The sequence below is a fragment of the Rhinoraja longicauda genome, chromosome 10 (genome assembly GCF_053455715.1).
Source record: "Rhinoraja longicauda isolate Sanriku21f chromosome 10, sRhiLon1.1, whole genome shotgun sequence".
Lineage (NCBI taxonomy): Eukaryota > Metazoa > Chordata > Chondrichthyes > Rajiformes > Arhynchobatidae > Rhinoraja > Rhinoraja longicauda.
This window is the reverse complement of record NC_135962.1, coordinates 7,190,955-7,213,489: the sequence shown is the minus strand read 5'-3', so window position 1 is coordinate 7,213,489 and position 22,535 is coordinate 7,190,955. Positions and strand designations below refer to the sequence as shown.

At 48.3% G+C, this 22,535-nt stretch overlaps 1 protein-coding gene across 2 annotated transcripts in view; it reads right to left on the bottom strand.

The window, feature by feature from the left end:
• Window positions 1–22,535, bottom strand: part of tyro3 (TYRO3 protein tyrosine kinase) — a 92,018-nt gene that overhangs the window by 16,442 nt on the left and 53,041 nt on the right. For both annotated transcript variants that reach the window (XM_078406161.1, XM_078406160.1), the window contains exons 10-14: window positions 20,460–20,580; window positions 17,104–17,210; window positions 7,735–7,830; window positions 4,504–4,584; window positions 2,828–2,920 (exon numbers count right to left, since the gene is read on the bottom strand). In XM_078406161.1, coding sequence (XP_078262287.1) covers window positions 2,828–2,920; window positions 4,504–4,584; window positions 7,735–7,830; window positions 17,104–17,210; window positions 20,460–20,580 — 498 coding nt within the window. The remainder of the gene's footprint in view (window positions 1–2,827; window positions 2,921–4,503; window positions 4,585–7,734; window positions 7,831–17,103; window positions 17,211–20,459; window positions 20,581–22,535) is intronic.

Genomic DNA, 22,535 nt, shown 5'->3' with positions numbered 1-22,535 from the left:
TCTCGGAGAAAACCCACACAGGTCACGGGGAGAACGTACAAACTCCGTACAGACGGCACCCGTGGTCGGGATCGAACCCGGGTCTCCAGCGCTGCATTGGCTGTAAGGCAGCAACTCTACCGCTGTGCCACTGTGCCGCTCTGTTTGTGGTAGGATGGTTCAGTTGCCTGATAACAGCTGGGAAGAAACTGTCCCTGAATCCGGAGGGGTGTGCGGGGACGGAAGCAATGGTGGGGAAGCGGCATTAATGGTGTGGGATATCATGGGACAAGGTAGGCCCTGTCCAACTAGTGTAGGCCACATGGTGCCAGTGGGTTTGTACCCGAGCACCAGGTGGCGCTGCTTTCCACCTGCCCACCGGTGCCCCATGTTGACTTCACCCTCCCTCCTCTGGCTGGCTCACTCACTCACTCACACACACACACACACTCACCTACTCACTCACTCACTCACTCACTCACCCTCTCTCACTCACCCTCACTCACTCACCCTCACACTTACCCTCACTCTCACTCACTCACCCTCACACTCACTCACACACTCACCCTCACTCACCCTCACTCACACACTCACTCACCCTCTCACAATCACTCACCCTCTTACACTCACTCACCCTCTTACACTCACTCACCCTCTCTCACTCTCACCCTCTCACTCACTCTCACTCACCCACTCACTCACCCTCACTCACACACTCACTCACTCACACTCACTCACCCACACTCACTCACCCACTCACTCACACTCACCCTCACTCACTCACTCACTCTCACACACTCACACTCACTCACTCACACTCACACACACACTCACTCACCCTCACTCACTCACCCTCACTCACACACTCACCCTCACTCACTCACCCTCTCACACTCACTCACCCTCACTCACTCACCCTCACCCACTCACTCACCCTCACTCAATCACCCTCACTCACTCACTCACTCTCACACACTCACCCTCACTCACTCTCACTCACACACTCATTCACCCACTCACCCTCACTCACTCTCACTCACCCACTCACCCTCACTCACTCACCCTCACTCACACACTCACTCACCCTCACTCACTCACCCTCTCACACTCACTCACCCTCTCTCACTCACTCACCCTCTCACTCACTCTCACTCACTCACCCACACTCACTCACCCTCACTCACTCACCCTCACTCACCCTCACTCACACTCACTCACTCACCCACACTTACTCACCCACTCACTCACCCTCACTCACTCACCCTCACTCACCCTCACTCACTCACACACTCACTCACACACTCACTCACACACTCACTCACACTCACTCACCCTCACTCACTCACACACTCACCCTCACTCACACACTCACCCTCACTCACTCACCCTCTCACACTCACTCACCCTCACTCACTCACTCAACCTCACTCACTCACACTCACTCACACACTCACCCTCACTCACTCTCACTCACTCACTCACACTCACTCACCCTCACTCACTCACTCTCACTCACCCACTCACCCTCACTCACTCACCCTCACTCACTCACCCTCACTCACCCTCACTCACTCACTCACCCTCACTCTCACTCACTCACTCACCCTCACACACTTACCCTCACTCTCACTCACTCACCCTCACTCACACACTCACCCTCACTCACTCACCCTCACTCACACTCACTCACACTCACTCACCCTCTCACACTCACTCACCCTCTCACACTCACTCACCCTCTCACACTCACTCACCCTCTCTCACTCTCACCCTCTCACACTCACTCTCACTCACCCACTCACTCACCCTCACTCACACACTCACTCACCCACACTCACTCACCCACTCACTCACCCTCACTCACACTCACTCACTCACCCTCACTCACTCACTCACTCTCACACACTCACACTCACTCACACACTCACTCACACACTCACTCACTCACCCTCACTCACCCTCACTCACACTCACCCTCACTCACTCACCCTCTCACACTCACTCACCCTCACTCACTCACCCTCACTCACTCACACTCACCCTCACTCACTCTCACTCACACACTCATTCACCCACTCACCCTCACTCACTCACTCACCCTCACTCACTCACTCACTCACACACTCACTCACCCTCACTCACACACTCACCCTCACTCACACACTCACCCTCACTCACTCACACTCACTCACCCTCACTCACTCACTCACTCAACCTCACTCACTCACACTCACTCACACACTCACCCTCACTCACTCTCACTCACTCACCCTCACTCACTCACCCTCACTCACTCACCCACTCACCCTCACTCACTCACTCACCCTCACTCACTCACCCTCACTCTCACACTCACTCACCCTCACTCACTCACTCACTCTCACTCACTCAATCACCCTCACTCACTCACTCACACACTCACTCACACACTCACTCACTCACACTCACTCACTCACACTCACCCTCACTCACTCACACACCCTCACTCACCCTCACACACCCTCACTCACACACTCACACTCACCCTCACTCACACTCACCCTCACTCACACTCACTCACACTCACTCACTCACTCACCCTCACTCACTCACACACTCACCCTCACTCACTCACTCACCCTCACTCACTCACACTCACCCTCACTCACCCTCACTCACCCTCACACACACTCACCCTCACTCACTCACTCACCCTCACTCACCCTCTCACACTCACTCACCCTCTCACACTCACTCACCCACTCACTCACACTCACTCACCCTCTCACACTCACTCACCCACTCACTCTCACTCACCCACTCACTCACACTCACTCACCCTCTCACACTCACTCACTCACCCACTCACCAATAATCTTAATGACGTTCGGGTGGTCGAATTCCTTCATGCAGGCAGCTTCCCGCAGGAACTCCTCGTTGTCTCCAGTTGCACTGATTTCAGCTGCGTGGGAGAGGGAGGAAGGAAGAGACGTGAGCCAACCATCTTGTCAGACCTGCTCCATCATTCCACCAGGTCACATTGCCCTCCCCCTGCCCGCCTTGGCTCATTATCCCACAATATCCTCGACGAGCCACAAACCTTCCAATCTCTGATGCGAAAAGTTTGATTACCCCACCGGGTCTACAGAGAGTGTTGCCAATGTTACTCAACAGCCAAGTGGGGATTCGTCGATGCTCAATGCGGCGTTGGCGTGCAAATGGATCGACTGTAATCATGCATTGTCTTTCTGCTGACTGGGTAGCAGGCAACAAAAGCTTTTCACTGTACCTCGGTACACGTGACAATAAACTCAACAGAACTGAAGTTCTTAAGTGGGGGAAGGCCGATTGTAATATGATTGTAATATGATGATATAGGACTTGGATTATTAAAGTCGGAGGTCATAAGGAGTAGAATTAGACCATTCGGCCCATCAAGTCTACTCCACCATTCAATCATGGCTGATCCATCTCTCCCTCCTAACCCCATTCTTGTGCTTTCTCCCAATAAACCTCTGACACCCGTACTAATCAAGAATCTATCTCTGCCTTTAAAATATCAACTGACATGGCCTCCACAGCCTCCTGTGGCAACGAATTCCACAGATTCACCACTCTGACAAATAAATTTCTCTTCATCACCTTCCTAAAAGAACGTCCTTTAATTCTGAGGCTATGACCTCCTGTCCTAGACTCTCCCACTAGTGGAAACATCCTCTCCACATCCACTCTATCTATGCCTTTCACTGTTCTGTACGTTTCAATGAGGTCCCCCCTCATTCTTCTAAACTCCAGTGAGTGCAGGCCCAGTGCCGACAAACGCTCATCATATGTTAACCCACTCATTCCTGGGATCATTCTTGTAAACCTCCTATGGACCCTCTCCAGAGCCAGCACATCCTTCCTCAGATATGGGGCCCAAAATTGCTCACAATATTCCAAATACGGCCTGACCAGCACCTTATAGAGCCTCGGCATTACATCCCTGTTTTTGTATACCAGTCCTCTTGTAATAAATGCTAGCAATGAGTTTGCTTTCTTTACTACCGATTCCACTTGCAGATGAACCTTTTGGGGATCCTGCACCAGCACTCCCAAGTCCCTTTGCACCTCCAATTTCTGGATTCTCTTCCCATTTAGAAAATAGTCTATGCCTTTATATTCACTACCAAATTGCATGACTCCACACTTTGCCACACTATATTCCATCCGCCACTTCTCTGCCCACTCTCCCAACCTGTCCAAGTCCTTCTGCAGAGTCCCTGCTTTCTCTGCACTACCTGCCCCCCCACCACCTATTTTCGTATCATCCGCAAACCTTGCCACAAAGCCTTCAATCCCCACGTCCAAATCGTTAAGATGGTAAGGGGGATAGCAGCCTTGGAGGGGCCACATGGCCTCTCCCATCTCTCCTCTGGGACTGGTGAGGTCACTGGGTGGAGGTCAATCACACCTGCACAGCTCGATCAATCCCATCGCCACAGAGGCCGCGCCCCCACCCCAGGCTAACCCCCGCCGCCTGGTGTGGTCAGTTGCTCCACTCACCTTTCAGCATCTTCACGGCCAACTTCTGTGTGGACCCGTCCTCCATCTTTAAATACGCCTCCTTGACAGAGCCAAACTCCCCTGGAAATTAAAACAACATCAGCGTCAGGGCTGCATAGTGGCGCAGCGGGTAGAGCTGCTGCCTTCCAGCGCCAGAGACCCGGCCGCGATCCTGACCACGGATGCTGTCTGTACGGAGTTTGCACGTTCCCCCCGTGACCCCGTGGGTTTCCCCCCACGCTCTTAAAGACGCGCAGGTTTGCAGGTTAACTGGCTTCGGTAAGATTGTAAATTGTCCCTGATATGTAGGATAGTGGTAGTGTACGAGGTGATCGCAGGTCGGCATGCACTCAGTGGGCCCAACGCACCATTTCCATGCTGTGCCTCTGAAGTCTAAAGCAAGTTCTAAATCAAACGGTTGGCAAAGCAGAGAATGACAACATCGACAGTACTGCTGAGGCTGTCTAAGCCCACTTTCTCAGCAGGGCCAGGTGGGTTTCTGAGGTTAGCTCCGTGGCCTGCAATGCCTAATATACTGTTCCAAACTTAAGCTGCTGCTAGAATAAGAAGCAAGAAGGTAACACTGCAAATGTATAACGCTTTGGTGAGGCGGTAGTTGAATTATCATGTGCAGTTCTGGTTGCCACACTGTATGGAGGATGGAATTGTACCATCCAGGGTGCTGGGAAGATTCACCAAGATGTTGCCTTTCATGATTCTAGACCAAAGCCAAAACACTCTGCCCCCAATTAAGTGCCTTTAAAGTGGTCATGTCTTGAAGTAGCCAATTTTTTTCCACAGGCAACAGTAAGATTTTGACCAGGAGCTCTGATGATGATAAATATTGGCAAGAACTGAGGAAGGCTCTGCTGAGGAATATGCCCCGATCTTTATCAACGGGGACAGTGTGGAGAGAGTGTCCAGCTTCAAGTTTCTGGGCACTCACATTTCGGAGGACCTAACATGGTCCAATAACACTGCTGCGCTGGTCAAGAAGGCACAGCAACGATTGTTCGACCTAAGAACACTGAAGAAGTCTGGTCTACCCCAACAGCTGCTGACGACATTCTACCGCTGCACCATAGAGAGCATCCTAACACATGGCATCCCTGTGTGGTACCTCAGCTGCACGGAGGCAGAGAGGAAAGCTCTTCAGCGGGTAGTCCATAGAGCTCAGAGGACCATCGGAACACAGCTACCGGCCTCGGAGGGCATCTACAACACACGATGCCTCAGAAAAGCCACCAGCATCCACAAAGACTCTTCACACCCCTGCAACAGTCTGTTCGAACTCCTTCCATCGGGCAGACGATACAAGGCCTTCTACGCCCGCACCTCCAGACTCAGTAACAGCTTCATCCCCAGGGCCATAGCTGCTATGAACCGGTCCTGCTGAGCCGGATGGTCACATCGCACAGTGATCCGGCACAGATCTACTTGCACTTTATTCTGTCTTAAAACTGTTCCAATTTGTCTCGTTGGGTTGTTGTTGTTTAAATTAATTAATTTATTGCATCGTATGAGAGGCGCATTCCCAATCTCGTTGTACCCCTGTACAATGACAATAAAGATATATTGTATTGTATTGAACTTCAGACGTGAAGATTTCTGTTATCCGAGCAGTGCTTCATCAATCCTCGGTCAAAATAATAAGACAGCATCAACTCAATGCCGTGCTGCAGGGAGAATCATTCTTCCACCTCAAGGCTGTGCTGAGGGAGAGAGAATCATTCTGGCAGAGGGGCAGACAAGCCATGTGTCTACAGAGCCATCCATCCGCCAGTGTTGGATTATCTGTTGGAGTCTCTGCAGCAGGGAGCTGCACTCACATGGCTCTCCTGACTCAGAAGGACCAGCGTCTGTTAAAAGCATCGCTCATTCCGAGTGCCAACTGCATTAAGGCAAAACACAGAGTTACTGAGCGAGGGGAGAAGGAAAAGACTGAAGAAATCAACTCAACTGAACAACACTGTACATGAAAATCAAATGAAAACTGCAGACGCTGGAAGTCTGAAAGATAAACAAAGATTCTGGGAATACTCCAGGTACCGTCGCAACGTTTAAGAAACATTTAGATGGGTACATGGATTGGACAAGTTTAGAGGGATATGGGCCAAACGCAGGCAGGTGGGACTAGTGTGGATGGGACATGTTGACCAGTGTGGGCAAATTGGGCCGCATGGCCTGTTTCCACACTGTATCACTCTATGACTCAACAAGGAGGAGGCCATTCGGCCCTTCGAGCCAGCACCGCCATTCAATGTGATCATGGCTGATCATTCTCAATCAGTACCCCATTCCTGCCTTCTCCCCATACCCCCTGACTCCGCTATCCTTAAGAGCTCTATCCTGCTCTCTCTTGAATGTCATTCAGTATCTGTGGAGAGAGAACAATGTTTCAAAAATATTAACTCTGTTTCTAATGTTTCTCCTTCCATAGATGCTGCCCAACCCATTGAGAATTGCCAGAATTTTCTGGGGTTTTTTTGTTTCACGTCACTTTACTGGAAGTAAGGGAAGACAGATGTGATCATTATCTATTTCTCACGTCTTGTTAACCGGTTTGCTTGTGCAGACACTGTTATATTGTCAGGACTGACATCGGTCGCACCCAACACACCACGACCATCTCCCCAGTAGTTCCTAGTGGTGTCATAACGAAGTCACCATGGTCCTCGTGTCAGGCCTCATTTTAGTTTTGCAAACAGCGGTCATAGCATGGTGGCGCAGCGGTAGAGTTGCTGCCTTACAGTGCTTGCAGCGCCTGAGACCCGGGTTTGATCCTGACTACGGGTGCTGTCTGTACAGAGTTTGTACGTTCTCCCCGTGACCCGCGTGGGTTTTCTCCGAGATCTTCGGTTCCCTCCCACACTCCAAAGACGTACAGGTTTGTAGGTTAATTGGCTGATAAAAGTGGAGATTGGAAATTGTCCCTAGTGTGTGTGTGTGTGTAGGGTAGTGTTAATGTGCGAGGATCGCTGGTTGGCGCGGACTCGGTGGGCCGAAGGGCCTGTTCCCACACTGTATCTCTAAACTAAACTAAAACTATACTTTGGCTAACAAATTTCTGTTGTGTTTTTGTGTGTTTCCACGTCTTAAAGGAGCAATTAAAGGAATATCAGCCAGAGACCCAGTGATTTCCCTCCCAGACACCAGTAAATATTAGATAAGCAAGAGCAGCCACAAATAGCCCAGGAGGATAGATACCGCTAAGGCCCGTTATGTACTAACCTCGTCCCAGTGTCCGACCCAGTTCAAGCAGCTTCTCATGGATGAAAATATCTTCCAACTTCTGCTTCAAAGCGTCGCTAATTCCCAAAGTGTCAACTGCATTCAAACAACAACAACACAACAGAATTACTGGGTAGGAAGGAACTGCAGGTGCCGGTTTACACCGAAGGCAGACACAAATTGCTGGAGTAACTCAGCGGGGTAGGCAGCATCCCTGGAGAGAAGGGATGGGTGACGTTTCGGGTGAAGTCCCATCTTCGGACTGGGTGAATTCAGAATTGCTGGGTGCAGGGCTGCAGGTAACTCTAGGCTGGGGAACCAAACGTCAATGGTGAGTAATGGCCCTGTCCCAGTTAGGCATTCTTTAAGGCGACTGCCGGCGACTGTCATAGTCGTAGCAGGTCGCCGAAAAAACGGTGACTGGACCCCCCCCAATGACAATGTCTACAACAAGCTACAACAACCTGCCACCTAGTCGACGTCAAGCTACCGACAACCGACGACCCAATCGTCGCAAGTAGAACGTCCACCTACGACCGCACCTACGACAACCTACAACGACACCTACGACAACCGAAGTCAACCTACGTCCACCTGCCACAAGCTACGACAAGCTATGACCTTGAAGACTGAAGACAACTGAAGACAATTCACGTGTCACCCACTTTCCCTATAAAAGGTCAGGTTTCCAATCATTCTGCATCGTGACTATTTGAAAGTGATGCCATGAGAAACTACTCTGAAATACAGTAACTTCATATATCAATTTTCCGTCAAAATGTCAAGAATTTCCTTTATTAATATACAAACAAAATGTTTTAAAAGGTTGATAAGAACATACAACAGTGCATGCAGAAATATGGTAATAAACGTCAATTAATTTCAATAAACTTCAAACTTTAAAATTCAAACTTTAAGCAGAATACAAGTGCAAAATCATAGAAAGCCTAGCATCATTTATGGGCACATTACACTGATGGATGATCAGATCAAGTCCACACTTGGAATTCGCCGAAGTCAGCACCGGCGACAAACTTAATCACCTGGTGACAACCTACTTCACCAGGCGACAACCTACGACAGCGCCCCCGTCAGGAGACGTCAAGCTACCATCATTGGCTTCAAACCAACAGTCGCCGGAAATTTTTTACGCCTTCACAAAATCTAACGACGACCAGAAAAACACTATGACTCTTTGGAGACTCCTCACGACCACACCCCGGCAACCGTGAGTCGCCTAAAAAATCGCCAAACTGGGACAGGGCCTTTAGTTACTGAAGGGGATTCTGTGAGATAGGATCTACCTGCATTTGGTAAAACAGGAACGGATTAAGGATAGTCAGCACGACGTTGTGTGTGGGAAATCGGGGCAGTGGACACAGTCTACATGGACTGTAGCAAGGTTTTTGACAAGGTCCTACATGGTAGACTGATCTGGAAGGTTTGATCACATGGGAACCCGGGTGAGCTAGCCAGTTGGATACAGAATTGACGGTTTAGGTTTGGATTCATTATTGTCACGTGCACCGAGGGATGGTGAAAAGTTTGTTATGCGTGCTATCCAAACAGATCAGATAACGGCACGGTGGCGCAGCGGTAGAGTTGCTGCCTTACAGCGAATGCAGCGCCGGAGACTCAGGTTCGATCCTGACTACGGGCGCCGTCTGTTCGGAGTTTGTACGTTCTCCCCGTGACCTGCGTGGGTTTTCTCCGAGATCTTCGGTTTCCTCCCACACTCCAAAGACGTACAGGTATGTAGGTTAATTGGCTGGGCAAATGTAAAAAATTGTCCCTAGTGGGTGTAGGATAGTGTTAGTGTGCGGGGATCGCTGGGCGGCACGGACCAGGTGGGCCGAAGGGCCTGTTTCTGCGCTGTATCTCTAAATCTCTAAAGGATAAATCGTACATAAACACAATCAAATCAAACTCAAATTCAACAAATGGAGCAAAGGGGAAGATTCAGAGCGCAGGATATAGTTCTCAGCATTGTAGCGCATCAGTTCCACAGACTAAGCCAACGTCCTCAATGAGGTAGAAGTAAATCGGACAGTAACTTAGCTGATGGAAGGACCATTTGTAAGCCTGATAACAGGGGGAGAGAAGCTGATCCCGAATGTGGGAGTGCACACGTTGAAACTTCTGTACTTTCTGCTGGATGGGAACAGGGAGAAGAAGGAATGATCAGGGTGGGACTGGTCTTTGATTACGCTGGCTACTTCTCCAAGGCAGAGAGAATCGTAGGTGGAGTAATGGTAGGGAGTCTGTTCTGCACGATGGACTGGGCTACATCTACAACTCTCCGCTATGTCCTGTGGTCTTGGGCAGAGCTGCTCCTGAAGCGAGCTCCAGAGCAACCCAAAAGTATGCTTTCAAAGGTGCTCCTGTGGAAGTTTGTAAGAGTCAATGGCGACATGCCAGATGCCCTCAGCCCCATAAGGAGATAGAGACATTGATGTGCCTTCTTGGCTGTTGCATCAGTGTAGTTGGTCCATGACAGATCATTGGTAATATTAATGCCAAGGAACGTGAAGCACTTTAGAGGGGGGTGGTGGTGGGTTGGTTTACTGTTTGGGGGGCCTGTGAACAGTGGGGTGCCACAGGGGTCGGTGCTGAATCTAGTTTTGTTTAAAAGATCTGGATGAGAATGTATAAGAAAATAACTGCAGATGCTGGTACAAATCGAAGGTATTTATTCACAAAATACTGGAGTAACTCAGCAGGTCAGGCAGCATCTCGGGAGAGAAGGAATGGGAAGGGTCTCGACCCGAAACGTCACCCATTCCTTCTCTCCCGAGATGCTGCCTGACCTGCTGAGTTACTCCAGCATTTTGTAAATAAATACCTTGGATGAGAATGTAGTTGGATGAATCAGTAAGTTTACAGATTAGTTCAGTTTAGAGATATACAGCGCAGAAACAGGCCCTTCAGCCCACCGAGTCCATGCCAACCAGCGATCCCCGCACATTACCACAAACCTACACCCACTAGGGACGGTTTTAAATTTATAGCCAAAACAATTAACCTACAAACCTGCACGTTTTTGGAGTGTGGGAGGAAACTGAAGATCTCGGAGAAAACCCACGCAGGGTCACGGGGAGAACGTACAAACTTCTTACAGACAGCACCCGTAGTCAGGATTGAACCTGGGTCTCTGGCGCTGTAAGGCAGTAGCTCTATCGCTGCGCCACTTGCTGCCCTGAGAGATGAGACCGAAGATGGTGCCGTGGTGGACAGTGAGGAAGGTTGTCTAACGTTACAATAAGATCTAGATCATCTGGAGAAAGACAGGTTGGTGAATGAGGCATTTGACACTCTTGTCTTCGTTGGAGAGGGCATTGAGTACAAAAGCTGTGTAAGGTGACTCTAGTGAGACCACTCCAGGAGCATTGAGTGCTGTTCTGGCCACCATACTTTAGGAAGGGTGTGACTAAGCATGAGGGGTGCATAAAAGATTCATAAGGATAGACACAAAATGCTGGAGTAACTCAGTGGGTCAGGCAGCACCTCTGGAGAGAAGGAATGGGTGACGTCTCGGGTCGAGACCCTTCTTCAGACCCATTCCTTCTCTCCAGAGATTATAACATTAAAAAAATATTAGGACGGTTTCATGGATAGGAAATATTTTACAGAAATGGACCAAATGCAGGCCAATGGGACTTGCCCCGTCCTATTTTGTGCTAGTTTCCGTGTTGTACAACCCTGTGAGTCTATGACTAAAACAACTAAACCTTGTACTTTGCCGGGTTGAGTGAGGAAGAGCGAAAGGAATTATTATTGTTGCGTTGTTGCTTGTGAACTGAGAGCAGTTTTCACCAGCAGGGGGGTGATTAACACTGAAGCAAACGTCTAAAAGTATCGAACAGCTACAATTCACCTCCATCTAAAGTTAGACTGTGTAGTAATGCAATGTTACGGTCACCTCGATCAAACTTCCCGCGACTTGTCAGTGGATTATCACAACCTTAAGCTGGTCTAAGCCGTATTGGCTTCAACAGCACAGGAATCAATGGGTCTGATGCTGATTACAATTATGCAGCGCAATAGCGTGACACAATAGACATTGCTTGCTCCAGCTTGGTGTTGCTTCAACAATATGATTAAGGCAACGACCGGATGGTGAGGTCTTTGTACTTCACGCCGAGGGAAGAGAACGTGTGGAGCAGGCTGTCACACAGTGAGCGGGGGTGGATTACGTCAGCTTGGAGACAGAGGCGAGCTTCACACCCGAGAAAATGGGGGAGGTATAAAAGGGAAGATGAAACTTGCAGTCGGCAAAGTGTGTAGAGGTGTGCTCAACACGTCCCCTCCACCACGCGTGTTCCTTCCACTCAGCCACCAAAATAAACCACCTGCTTTACATCTGCATTTCATCTATATAGACAATAGACAATAGGTGCAGGAGGAGGCCATTCGGCCCTTCGAGCCAGTACCGCCATTCAATGTGATCATGGCTGATCATTCTCAATCAGTACCCCGTTCCTGCCTTCTCCCCATACCCCCTGACTCCGCTATCCTTAAGAGCTCTATCCAGCTCTCTCTTGAATGCATTCAGAGAATTGGCCTCCACTGCCTTCTGAGGCAGAGAATTCCACAGATTCACAACTCTCTGACTGAAAAAGTTTTTCCTCATCTCTGTTCTAAATGGCCTACCCCTTATTCTTAAACTGTGGCCCCTGGTTCTGGACTCCCCCAACATTGGGAACATGTTTCCTGCCTCTAACGTGTCCAACCCCTTAATAATCTTACATGTTTCGATAAGATCTCCTCTCATCCTTCTAAATTCCAGTGTATACAAGCCTAGTCGCTCCAGTCTTTCAACATATGATAGTCCCGCCATATACTAAAACTCTCGTTTGTTTGTTTGTTTGTTCCTGAACTACAGCCAAAACGGTTCACGATAGCGCGACAATTTTAGGCCCACCTTACTCACCGTCGTCCCTTTGGTGCTAATGGAAGAAGTTTCATTGAAATCGGTGTTATATTTTGAAAGTTATTCACATTTTAAAGTTTAAATCCATCTCCTAGGGAGGGAGGGAGGTTGAGGGAGGGGGGGAGGAGAGTGGATAAGGGGGGTTGAGGGGTTGGAGTGGGGGGAGGGGAAGGGGGGAGGAGAAGGAGGGTGGAGGGAGAGGGGGAGAGGTGGGGTGGAGGGGGAGGGAGCGGGGAAGAGGGAGGGGGGAGAGGAGAGGAGAGGAGAGGCCCAACTTGGTCTAGTTAAGAAATAAACATTAGTTGAATTCAGTAATCGTACATTCTTATAGCATTGAGGCACCCTAGTCACCTCACCAAGAGAGATGTTCAATTCTTCCCCCACTTGCTTTTTCCCAACAGCACTACAATTTTCTCCAAATGAAGAATATAGGGCATTGGGCAGTCACGGTGGCGCAGCGGTAGAGTTGCTGCCTTACAGCGAATGCAGCGCCGGAGACCCGGGTTCAATCCCGAATACGGGCGCCGTCTGTACAGAGTTTGTACGTTCTCCCCGTGACCTGCATGGGTTTTCTCCGAGATCTTCGGTATCCTCCCTCACTCCAGGTTCGTAGGTTAATTGGCTTGGTAAATGTAAAAATTGTCCCTAGTGTGTGTAGGATAGTGTTAATGTGCAGGGACCGCTGGTTGGCGCGGACCCGGTGGGCCGAAGGGCCTGTTTCCCCGCTGTATCTCTAAACTAAACTAAGCACTTATTCAATTCCTATCATATCATATCATATCATATATCTACAGCCGGAAACAGGTCTTTTCGGCCCTCCAAGTCCGTGCCGCCCAGTGATCCCCGTACATTAACACTATCCTACACCCACTAGGGACAATTTTTACATTTACCCAGCCAATTAACCTACATACCTGTACGTCTTTGGAGTGTGGGAGGAAACCGAAGATCTCGGAGAAAACCCACCTATTCAACATTTATCTCGATCATTCTTCTAGCTCCACGTCATGTGAACCAGTAATAAGACTTCTTCTTGTCTTTCACTTGAGTCCATTGGTCACTGATTCCTCCACATTACAAAGTCTTATTTGATATCCTTCGTTCATCTCTGGATTCTTGTCTACCAGTGTCTGCCATGTTTAATTTTTTGAATGCTACCTCAACTCAGCGAGTGTCCTGATGTAAGTTATCTGAGCAGGAATGGGATTCTAAGGTTGGAATGTTGCACAGGGAATGACTTTGATACATCGCTGTACCAAACTCCATCGGCTAGCTTGAGAATGGCAGGCGTAATAAAGGATGTTCTGCTGTTATCTCCGACTGATCTGAGAGGCAGTACAGTAAGAACCTACCGACACGGTACTGGTGAGGATACGTTGGTGCATCTTGAGTCCTGGTGGTTTATTCATAATTTAGGCAATCCAGGAAGATCAGGCCTTGGAAAACCAGTGAGTGGATCATGGGGCCTCTGTGTGCGGTGTTGTACCAGTAGACCAAGACTGTTCTGGTGGAGCAAGAACCCAAGATATACACCTCAGACAGGAAAGTGGTAGATGGATCTGTGCAAAGACGAAGATCTTTGCACAGAAGAGAAGAGAAGAGAAGATGAGAAGAGAAAAGAAGGGAAGAGGAGAAGAGAAGAGAAGGGAATAGAAGAGGAGAAGAGAAAAGATGGCAAGAGGAGAAGCGAGGGGAAGAGGAAAAGAGAAGAGATGAGAAGCGAAGGGAAGAGAGAAGAGAAGAGGAGAATAGAAGAGGAAAGAGAAGAGGAGAAGAGAAGAGAAGAGAAGAGAAGAGAAGGGAAGAGGAGATGAGAAGGGAAGAGAAGAGAAGAGAAGAGAAGAGAAGAGAAGAGAAGAGAAGAGAAGAGGAAAAGGGAGGAGAAGAGAAGAGAAGAGAAGAGAAGAGAAGAGAAGAGAAGAGAAGAGAAGAGAAGAGAAGAGAAGAGAAGAGAAGAGAAGAGAAGAGAAGAGAAGAGAAGAGAAGAGAAGAGAAGAGAAGAGAAAGGAAGAGGAAAAGAGAAGGGAAGAGAAGAGGAAAAGAGAAGATAAAAGAAGAGAAGGGAAGAGAAGAGAAGAGAAGGGAAGAGGAGATGAGAAGGGAAGAGAAGAGGAGAAGAGAAGAGAAGGGGAGGAGAAGAGAAGAGAAGGGAAGTGGAAAAGAGAAGGGAAGGGAAGAGGAGAAGAGAAGTCAAGGTGCGAGACAGCATGAGGACAGATGCAAGGAAGGACAAAGACTGATAAATGTTGAGTTTGTGATATTTTTAGTGTTCCAACTATAGATTTATTGGATATTTGTTATTGAGAATTATGTTAACGATGCACTGCCTACGCTGTGTGTTCCAAATGATGGAGTTAGTTCTGTTAAAACAACAGTTATAGTGAAGAACAACGGGCAACAACATAGAGACCCAACAAGAGCAGAGGTAGTTGCCAGAATCAATGTCAACTGAAGTAGCTACTTGTATGATGTTAAATCCATTTGGGTAATGAATCTTTCTCTTGCTGTGGACACACAAGATAAAGGAGCCAACAGAGGCCCATTTTGAAGGGAGAAGGATGTCAGGGGGAGGGTGGGAAGGTAGGCTGAGATTCTGTGAAAATTAGCAATGGAGCCGGAGCGGGAGATCAGAGAAGTTTAGTTTCGTTTATTGTCACGTGTACCGCGGTACAGTGAAAAGCTTTTTATTGAGTGTTAACCAGTCGATGGGGAAAGACAACACATGATTATAATCGAGCCATTTACAGTGTATAGATACATGATTAAGGAATAACGTTTAGTGCAAGGTAAAGCCAGCAAAGTCCGATCAAGGATAGTTTAAGGGTCTCCAATGAGGTAGATAGTAGTTCAACACTGCTCTCTGGTTGTGGTGGGATGATTCAGTTGCCTGGGAAGAAACTGTCCCTGAATCTGGAGGTGTGTGTTTTCACACTTCTACATCTTTTACCCGATGGGAGAGGGGAGAAGACGGAGTGGCCAGGGTTCGACTCGTCCTCTATAAATGGAGTCAATGGAAAGGAGGTTGGTGTGCGTGGTGGTTTGGGCTGCGTCCACAATAAGCTGCAAAGTGTAGAAGTGGTAATCTGAGAGAGCAGCATGCCAGAGGAGGTAGCTGGCTAACTACAGCGTGATGTGCACAAAGCAGACATTAGTTTGGATAAAGGCTCATCGTGAACTCGAAGATAGACACAAAATGCTGGAGTAACTCAGCGGGTCGGGCAGCATCTCTGGAGAGAAGGAATGGGTGACGTTTCGGGTCGAGACCCTTCTTCAGACATCTCAACATGAACGCCTCAAGGCAGTGGAGGCCAATTCTCTGGATGCTTTCAAGAGAGAATTAGACAGAGCTTTTAATGATAGCGGAGTGAGGGGGGTATGGGGAGAAGGCAGGAACGGGGTACTGATTGGGAATGATCAGCCATGATCATGATGAATGGTGGTGCTAGCTCGAAGGGCCGAATGGCCTTCTCCTGCACCTATTGTCTATTGTACCGTATCCAGTACCTTAAACACAATCCTCTTCTCCAAAGGATTTAAAAGCTGCTGATAATTTGAGGTTCTAAGACTGATATCTATTAATTTGCATTACATAACAATATTTAAGGATATCCAAGATGGTTTAAGTGTTCCTGGTGACCCAGAATGAACGAGCTGAATGGCCCATTTTAGTTCTTACAGGACCAAATGGACCCGTTGGGCCCAAACCTCTCCTGCAATGGTGCAGCACCTTCTCCTCCCCACCTCCCCCTCCCTCCCTCCCTCCTCCCTCCCCCCATCCTTCCAAACCCCCCCCCCCCCACCTCCCCCTCCCCCTCCCTCCCTAGGAGATAGATTTAAACTTTAAAACGTGAATGACTTTAAAAAATATAACACCGATTTCAATGAAACTTCTTCCATTAGCACCAAAGGAACGATGGTGAGTAAGGTGGGCCTAAAATGGCTGCGCTATCGTGTACCGTTTTGGCTGTAGTTCAGGAACAAACAAACAAACAAACGAGAGTTTTAGTATATAGATAGATACTGTAAGTTGGTTATAATGATCTATTGGCTTCTGTATCAGCTTGTCCACAACAATATAACTACAGTCACGGGCAGCACAGTGGAGCAGCGGTAGAGGTACTGCCTGACAGCATCAAACACCGAGCTTGATCCTGACATGGATGCTATCTCTACAACGTTTGTACCTTCTCCCCGTGACCTGCGTGGGTTTTCTCCGGGTGCTCTGCTTTCCTCCCACACTCCAAAGACGTACAGGTTCATAGGTTAATTGGCTTGGTTAAAAAAAAGCAGTGAATTGTTGCTGATGTGTGTAGGATAGTGTCGTTGTGTAGGGATCGCTGGTCGGCGCGGACTGGGTGGGCCGAAAGGCCTGCTTCTGAGCTATATCTCCAGACTAAACTCAGGCAGCAAAGAATCAAGTAGCCATCCAACTCACGTACATGTGGCCTCAATGCGCATTGCTCCTCTGCGATTGTAGCTTCGTCCTGCCCTGTACTGCACCACCTGGCTCACTCCATTGGTTGCAGAGGCTGGAGCAAAGGCGGGTCTGTGGGGGGAATGACTTGAACAATTAGCACCCGAATCACAAAACAATTCACTACACTGAATGGTGCGCATCTCTGTACCGCAGAGTCACGCCAACAATAACCTTTCATCGCCTCGACTCCCCCATTTCTCCTCTTCGAACACGTCTGGAGCACACGAGACTGCATATATATATATATATATATACACACACACATTTTTACACACACACATATATACACACACATATATACACACGCACACACATATAAACACAGATATATATACACATACATATGTATACACATATACACACACACACATATATGCACACACACATACACACACAGCACCTCATATTTCGCCTGGGCAGTTTGCAGCCCAGTGGTATGAACATCGACTTCTCCAACTTTAGATAGTTCCTCTGTCCCTCTCTTCCCCTCCTCCTTCCCAGATCTCCCTCTATCTTCCTGTCTCCACCTATATCCTTCCTTTGTCCCGCCCCCCCTGACATCAGTCTGAAGAAGGGTCTCGACCCGAAACGTCACCATTCCTTCTCTCCTGAGATGCTGCCTGACCTGCTGAGTTACTCCAGCATTTTGTGAATAAATACCTTCGATTTGTACCAGCATCTGCAGTTATTTTCTTACACATACACACACACATATACATATACACACTCATACACATATGTACACACACACATATACACACATATACACTCACACACATAAAAACACACATATATGTATACACACACGCAAACACATTGATATAAACACACATATACACACACACATATATACATACACGCATATATACGCACACGCACACATACACACACACCTATACACACACACATGTACACACACATGTACACATACATACACACACATATACACACACACACATGTACACAGACATACACACACACATATACACAAGCACACATATACATACTTATATGCACACACACATACACATACAGATATTTGACTCTGCATTAAAGTTTGACAAGCAAGTCAAGCTGTGGTAAAAGCCAGCTTCTTCCAGCTTCGTACCATAGCTAAAATCGAACCATTCCTCCAATTTGACGACATTGAAAAAATCATCCACGCATTCATGTCCTCCCGCCTAGACTACTGCAACTCCCTATACACTGGGATCAGCCAATCATCCCTGTCCCGCCTGCAATTGGTCCAAAACGCCGCAGTGAGACTCCTGACGGGTACCCGTAAAAGGGACCACATCACCCCGATTCTGGCCTCTCTCCACTGGCTCCCAGTACAGTACAGAATCAACTTCAAGCTCCTCCTATTCACATACAAAGCCCTAAATGGGCTTGCCCCACCCCCCCCATATCAAAAATCTTCTAACCCACCGCTCTATCTCCAGGTCCCTCAGGTCGGCCGACTTGGGGCTACTGACTATCCCGCGGTCTAGGCTTAAGCTCAGGGGTGACCGCGCTTTTGCGGTTGCAGCTCCTAGACTGTGGAACAGCATCCCTCTCCCCATCAGAACTGCCCCCTCCATCGACTCCTTTAAGTCCAGGCTCAAAACCTATTTCTACTCCTAACGTTTGAGGCCCTCTGAGGGGGCGCTGTGAACTGTTTATGTATGTGCTGTTATGTTTGTGTGCCATTGTATGTTCGTTCTTAGTACCTGAACTGATGTACAGCACTTTGGTCAACGTGGGTTGTTTTTAAATGTGCTATACAAATAAAATTGACTTGACATACACACACACACATACATACACACATATATACACACACATACACGTATATACACACGCACACATATATACACACACATATACACACACACACACACACATACATATATATCCATACATACACACATATACACACACATAAAATATATATACACTTGCACACATATACACACACACACGTATAAATGCATACACACACGCAAACACATTTATATATACACACACACATGTATTTTTTTAATTATATATATATACACATATATACACACACACACATATATACACACCTACACATATATACACCCATATACATACATACACACATACATATATACACATATATACACACACACATACACATATATACACCCATACACATATATACACACACACATACACACACCCATATACATAAATACACACACACACACACACACACACATATATATACACACACACACACACACACAGGGGGAGGGGGTGTAGAGAATGGGGCAGGTTTGTATGATGGTTAGTTACCTACTAATGGAGACTTTGACGTTCACACTGTTAGGTTGTAAGCTAGCCTAAGCAGAATATGAGGTGCTGTTCCTCCAGTTTGCGTGTGGCCTCACTCTGGCAGTGGAGGTGGCTCAATACAGAGTGGGAATGGGAAGTGGAATTAAAATGGTCCAAACCAGAGGGCATAGGTTTAAGGTGAGAGGAGAAAGATTTACAGGGAATCTGAGGGACATGTTTTGTCATACAAAGGATGATTGCTACATGTAGCGATCCTGCCAGAGGATGTGGGAGACGTGGGTGTAATTACATTTAAGTCATTAAATGTAATTACATTTAAGGAATGTGGACAGGACAGGTTTGAAGAAGGATCTGAAGAAGATTGAAGAAGTGTCTCGACTCGAAACGTCATCCATTCCTTCTCTCCAGAGATGCCATATGCTGCCTGTCCCGCTGAGTTACTCCAGCATTTTGTGTCTATCCTAGGAGAGGTTCAGATGGATATGGGGCAAGCGCAGGCAAATGGAATTAGCTTGAATACGCATGTTGATTGGCATGGACTCTGGGTCTGTTTACGTGCTGTGTTACTCTATGAATCTCGCACCGTAAAGCAGTTGATCTGGAGCTGGGTCAATGAAGTCGGTTTTCAGGAAGATCTACCTTCAAAGAAGGTGGATGTGCAGAGGGAATCCTAAGCTCTGGACATCTCTGCCTTTGTCAGTAAGAATAAGGGGTAGGCCATTTAGAACGGAGATGAGGAAAAACTTTTTCAGTCCGAAAGTTGTGAATCTGTGGAATTCTCTGCCTCAGAAGGCAGTGGAGGCCAATTCTCTGAATGCATTCAAGAGAGAGCTGGATAGAGCTCTTAATGATAGCGGAGTCAGGGGGTATGGGGAGAAGGCAGGAATGGGGTACTGATTGAGAATGATCAGCCATGATCACATTGAATGGTGGTGCTGGCTCGAAGGGCCGAATGGCCTCCTCCTGCACCTAGTGTCTATTGTCTACAATAAGGCTGAGCAATGGCCGCCCACTCACCCGAACTGCAACTCCTTTTTCCTGATGTGGTAGACCACAAGCAGAACGCTGATTAGAGTTATGGCTGCACAGAGGATGCCGATGATCAAAGGCGCCCATGAAATCCGTGGCCTTCGGCGGCCTGCAAAGTACAAGTCACGAATTAATGAAGGAATGAACGAATGAATACTTTCTGGTCACGTGAGACAAGTCCCTGTGGAATTCCTTGCTTGCATACGCAAGGTATGCAAAGAGTCACCACCTAAAGGGCGCTTTCAAAGTTACAAAGTATCCCGTGTTTGGTCCCCCTTAGTTCTCCCCCCCTCCCTCACGATGGTCCCCCCATTGATCTCCCCCCCCCCACATGGCAGTCCCCTCAACGTCCTCACTCCCTCATTGATCTCCCCCCCCCCCCCCACACGGCAGTCCCCCCACGCCGGGTCCTCCTTTGTTCCTCCCCCCAGCAGCGACGTCCTCACTCCCACACGGCCCATCCCTGTCCGTCGTTCGGCGGCAAGCCCGGAAAAGGCAGAGCAGTCAGAGGCCAACAGCCCGCAGTTGACGTTGCACCAATAATGGGCTGGAGGGCAAGGGTGAGCGGCAAGGGGGTGTTGACCAGCCTGCTCATGCGTGTCTGTGCCAACGCTCCTTCTCATGGGAAGCATCACCCGCTCTGGGAAAGAAGCAGCTCTTTCACACATCCCCTCTCTCCCCCACCCCTACCACCACCTCGCCCCCCGTTCATCGAACGACGGCCACTGGTTGGTGTGTTCTGATGGGGGTAAACACTATTAGAAAGCTCCAAAAAGATAGCATTGAAAACATAACACCATGGTCTATAGTGACAAGGGTAACAACCCCAGCAGTTAGTTCAACCGCTGGGTGTTAACAAATCGTCGTGCACCGTTACAGATGGTCACCAGGCTGCTGCCAGGACTATTGATTGCCATGAGTCTTGAACCATCGACTGCAAACCTCAGCAGTCCCCAATCATAACTGTACAGCTACCACACATTTGCAACTGAGTCTTGGTCTTGGGAGGGGTGGGTTACTAGGAAATATAGTTGTTGTGGTAAATATGAAGATAGGGGATGATACACTGCAACTTTATTTGGTTGGAGGGAAGTTGGTCTGCCAACAGTCAAAGATACAGTTACCAGGCATTGAACGTGTGATGTGCATTCTCATGATAATGACATTTAAGGGCCGGTAATCGTAATATTGCACAAATATGAAATTAAATTATCCAGTGCAAAAACCCAGGATGAGGGATGTGCCAAGATGTGTGTGTGTGTGTGTGGGGGGGGGGGGGGGGGGGGGGGTCAGAAGATGGGCAGGGGTGGGGAGGGGGAAAACACACTTACAAAAGGTGCCAAATTTTGGGCTTGGCATCAAGATTGAAGGCCATCGAGGGCACGGGGCATGAGAAGCATGGATAGAAATTAGGCAACAATAACAGGGAACGGGAGTAAGGAGAGGTCGTTTTGTTGGAATGGGGACCTCACGGATTGATACTAGGGCAACTGCTTTGCTTAATTTGTAATAATGACATTGCAGGGTCAATCTCCAACCTTGCCAACGTCACTGTTTGCTCTACCTTGCATTGGAAAAGCTATTCCCTTATCATGTATCTGTATGCTGTAAGTGGCTCCATTGTAATCATGCATTGTCTTTCCGCTGGCTGGATAGAACGCAACAAAAGCCTTTCACTGCACCTCGGTGCACGTGACAATAAACGAAACTGGAACTGAACTAAAGTTAAAGAGGTATGGTGGAGGAAGGAACTGAGAGATGCTGGTTTACACCGAAGACAGGACACAAAATGCTGGAGTAACTCAGCGGGACGGGCAGCGCCTCTGGAGAGAAGGAATGGGTGACGTTTCGGGTCGAGACCCTTCTTCAGACCTGAAACGTCACCCGTTGCTTCTCTCCAGAGACGCTGCCTGTCCCGCTGAGTTACTCCAGCATTATTGTGTCCTGTCTTCAAGTTAAAGAGGGAATGGGACTGATTGGGGAGGTCTTCCAACCAGCCAGACCTCCTGTGCTGCAGGATAAACACGGGAGGCGAGATGCTCACCCTCTGGGCTACGTTTATCA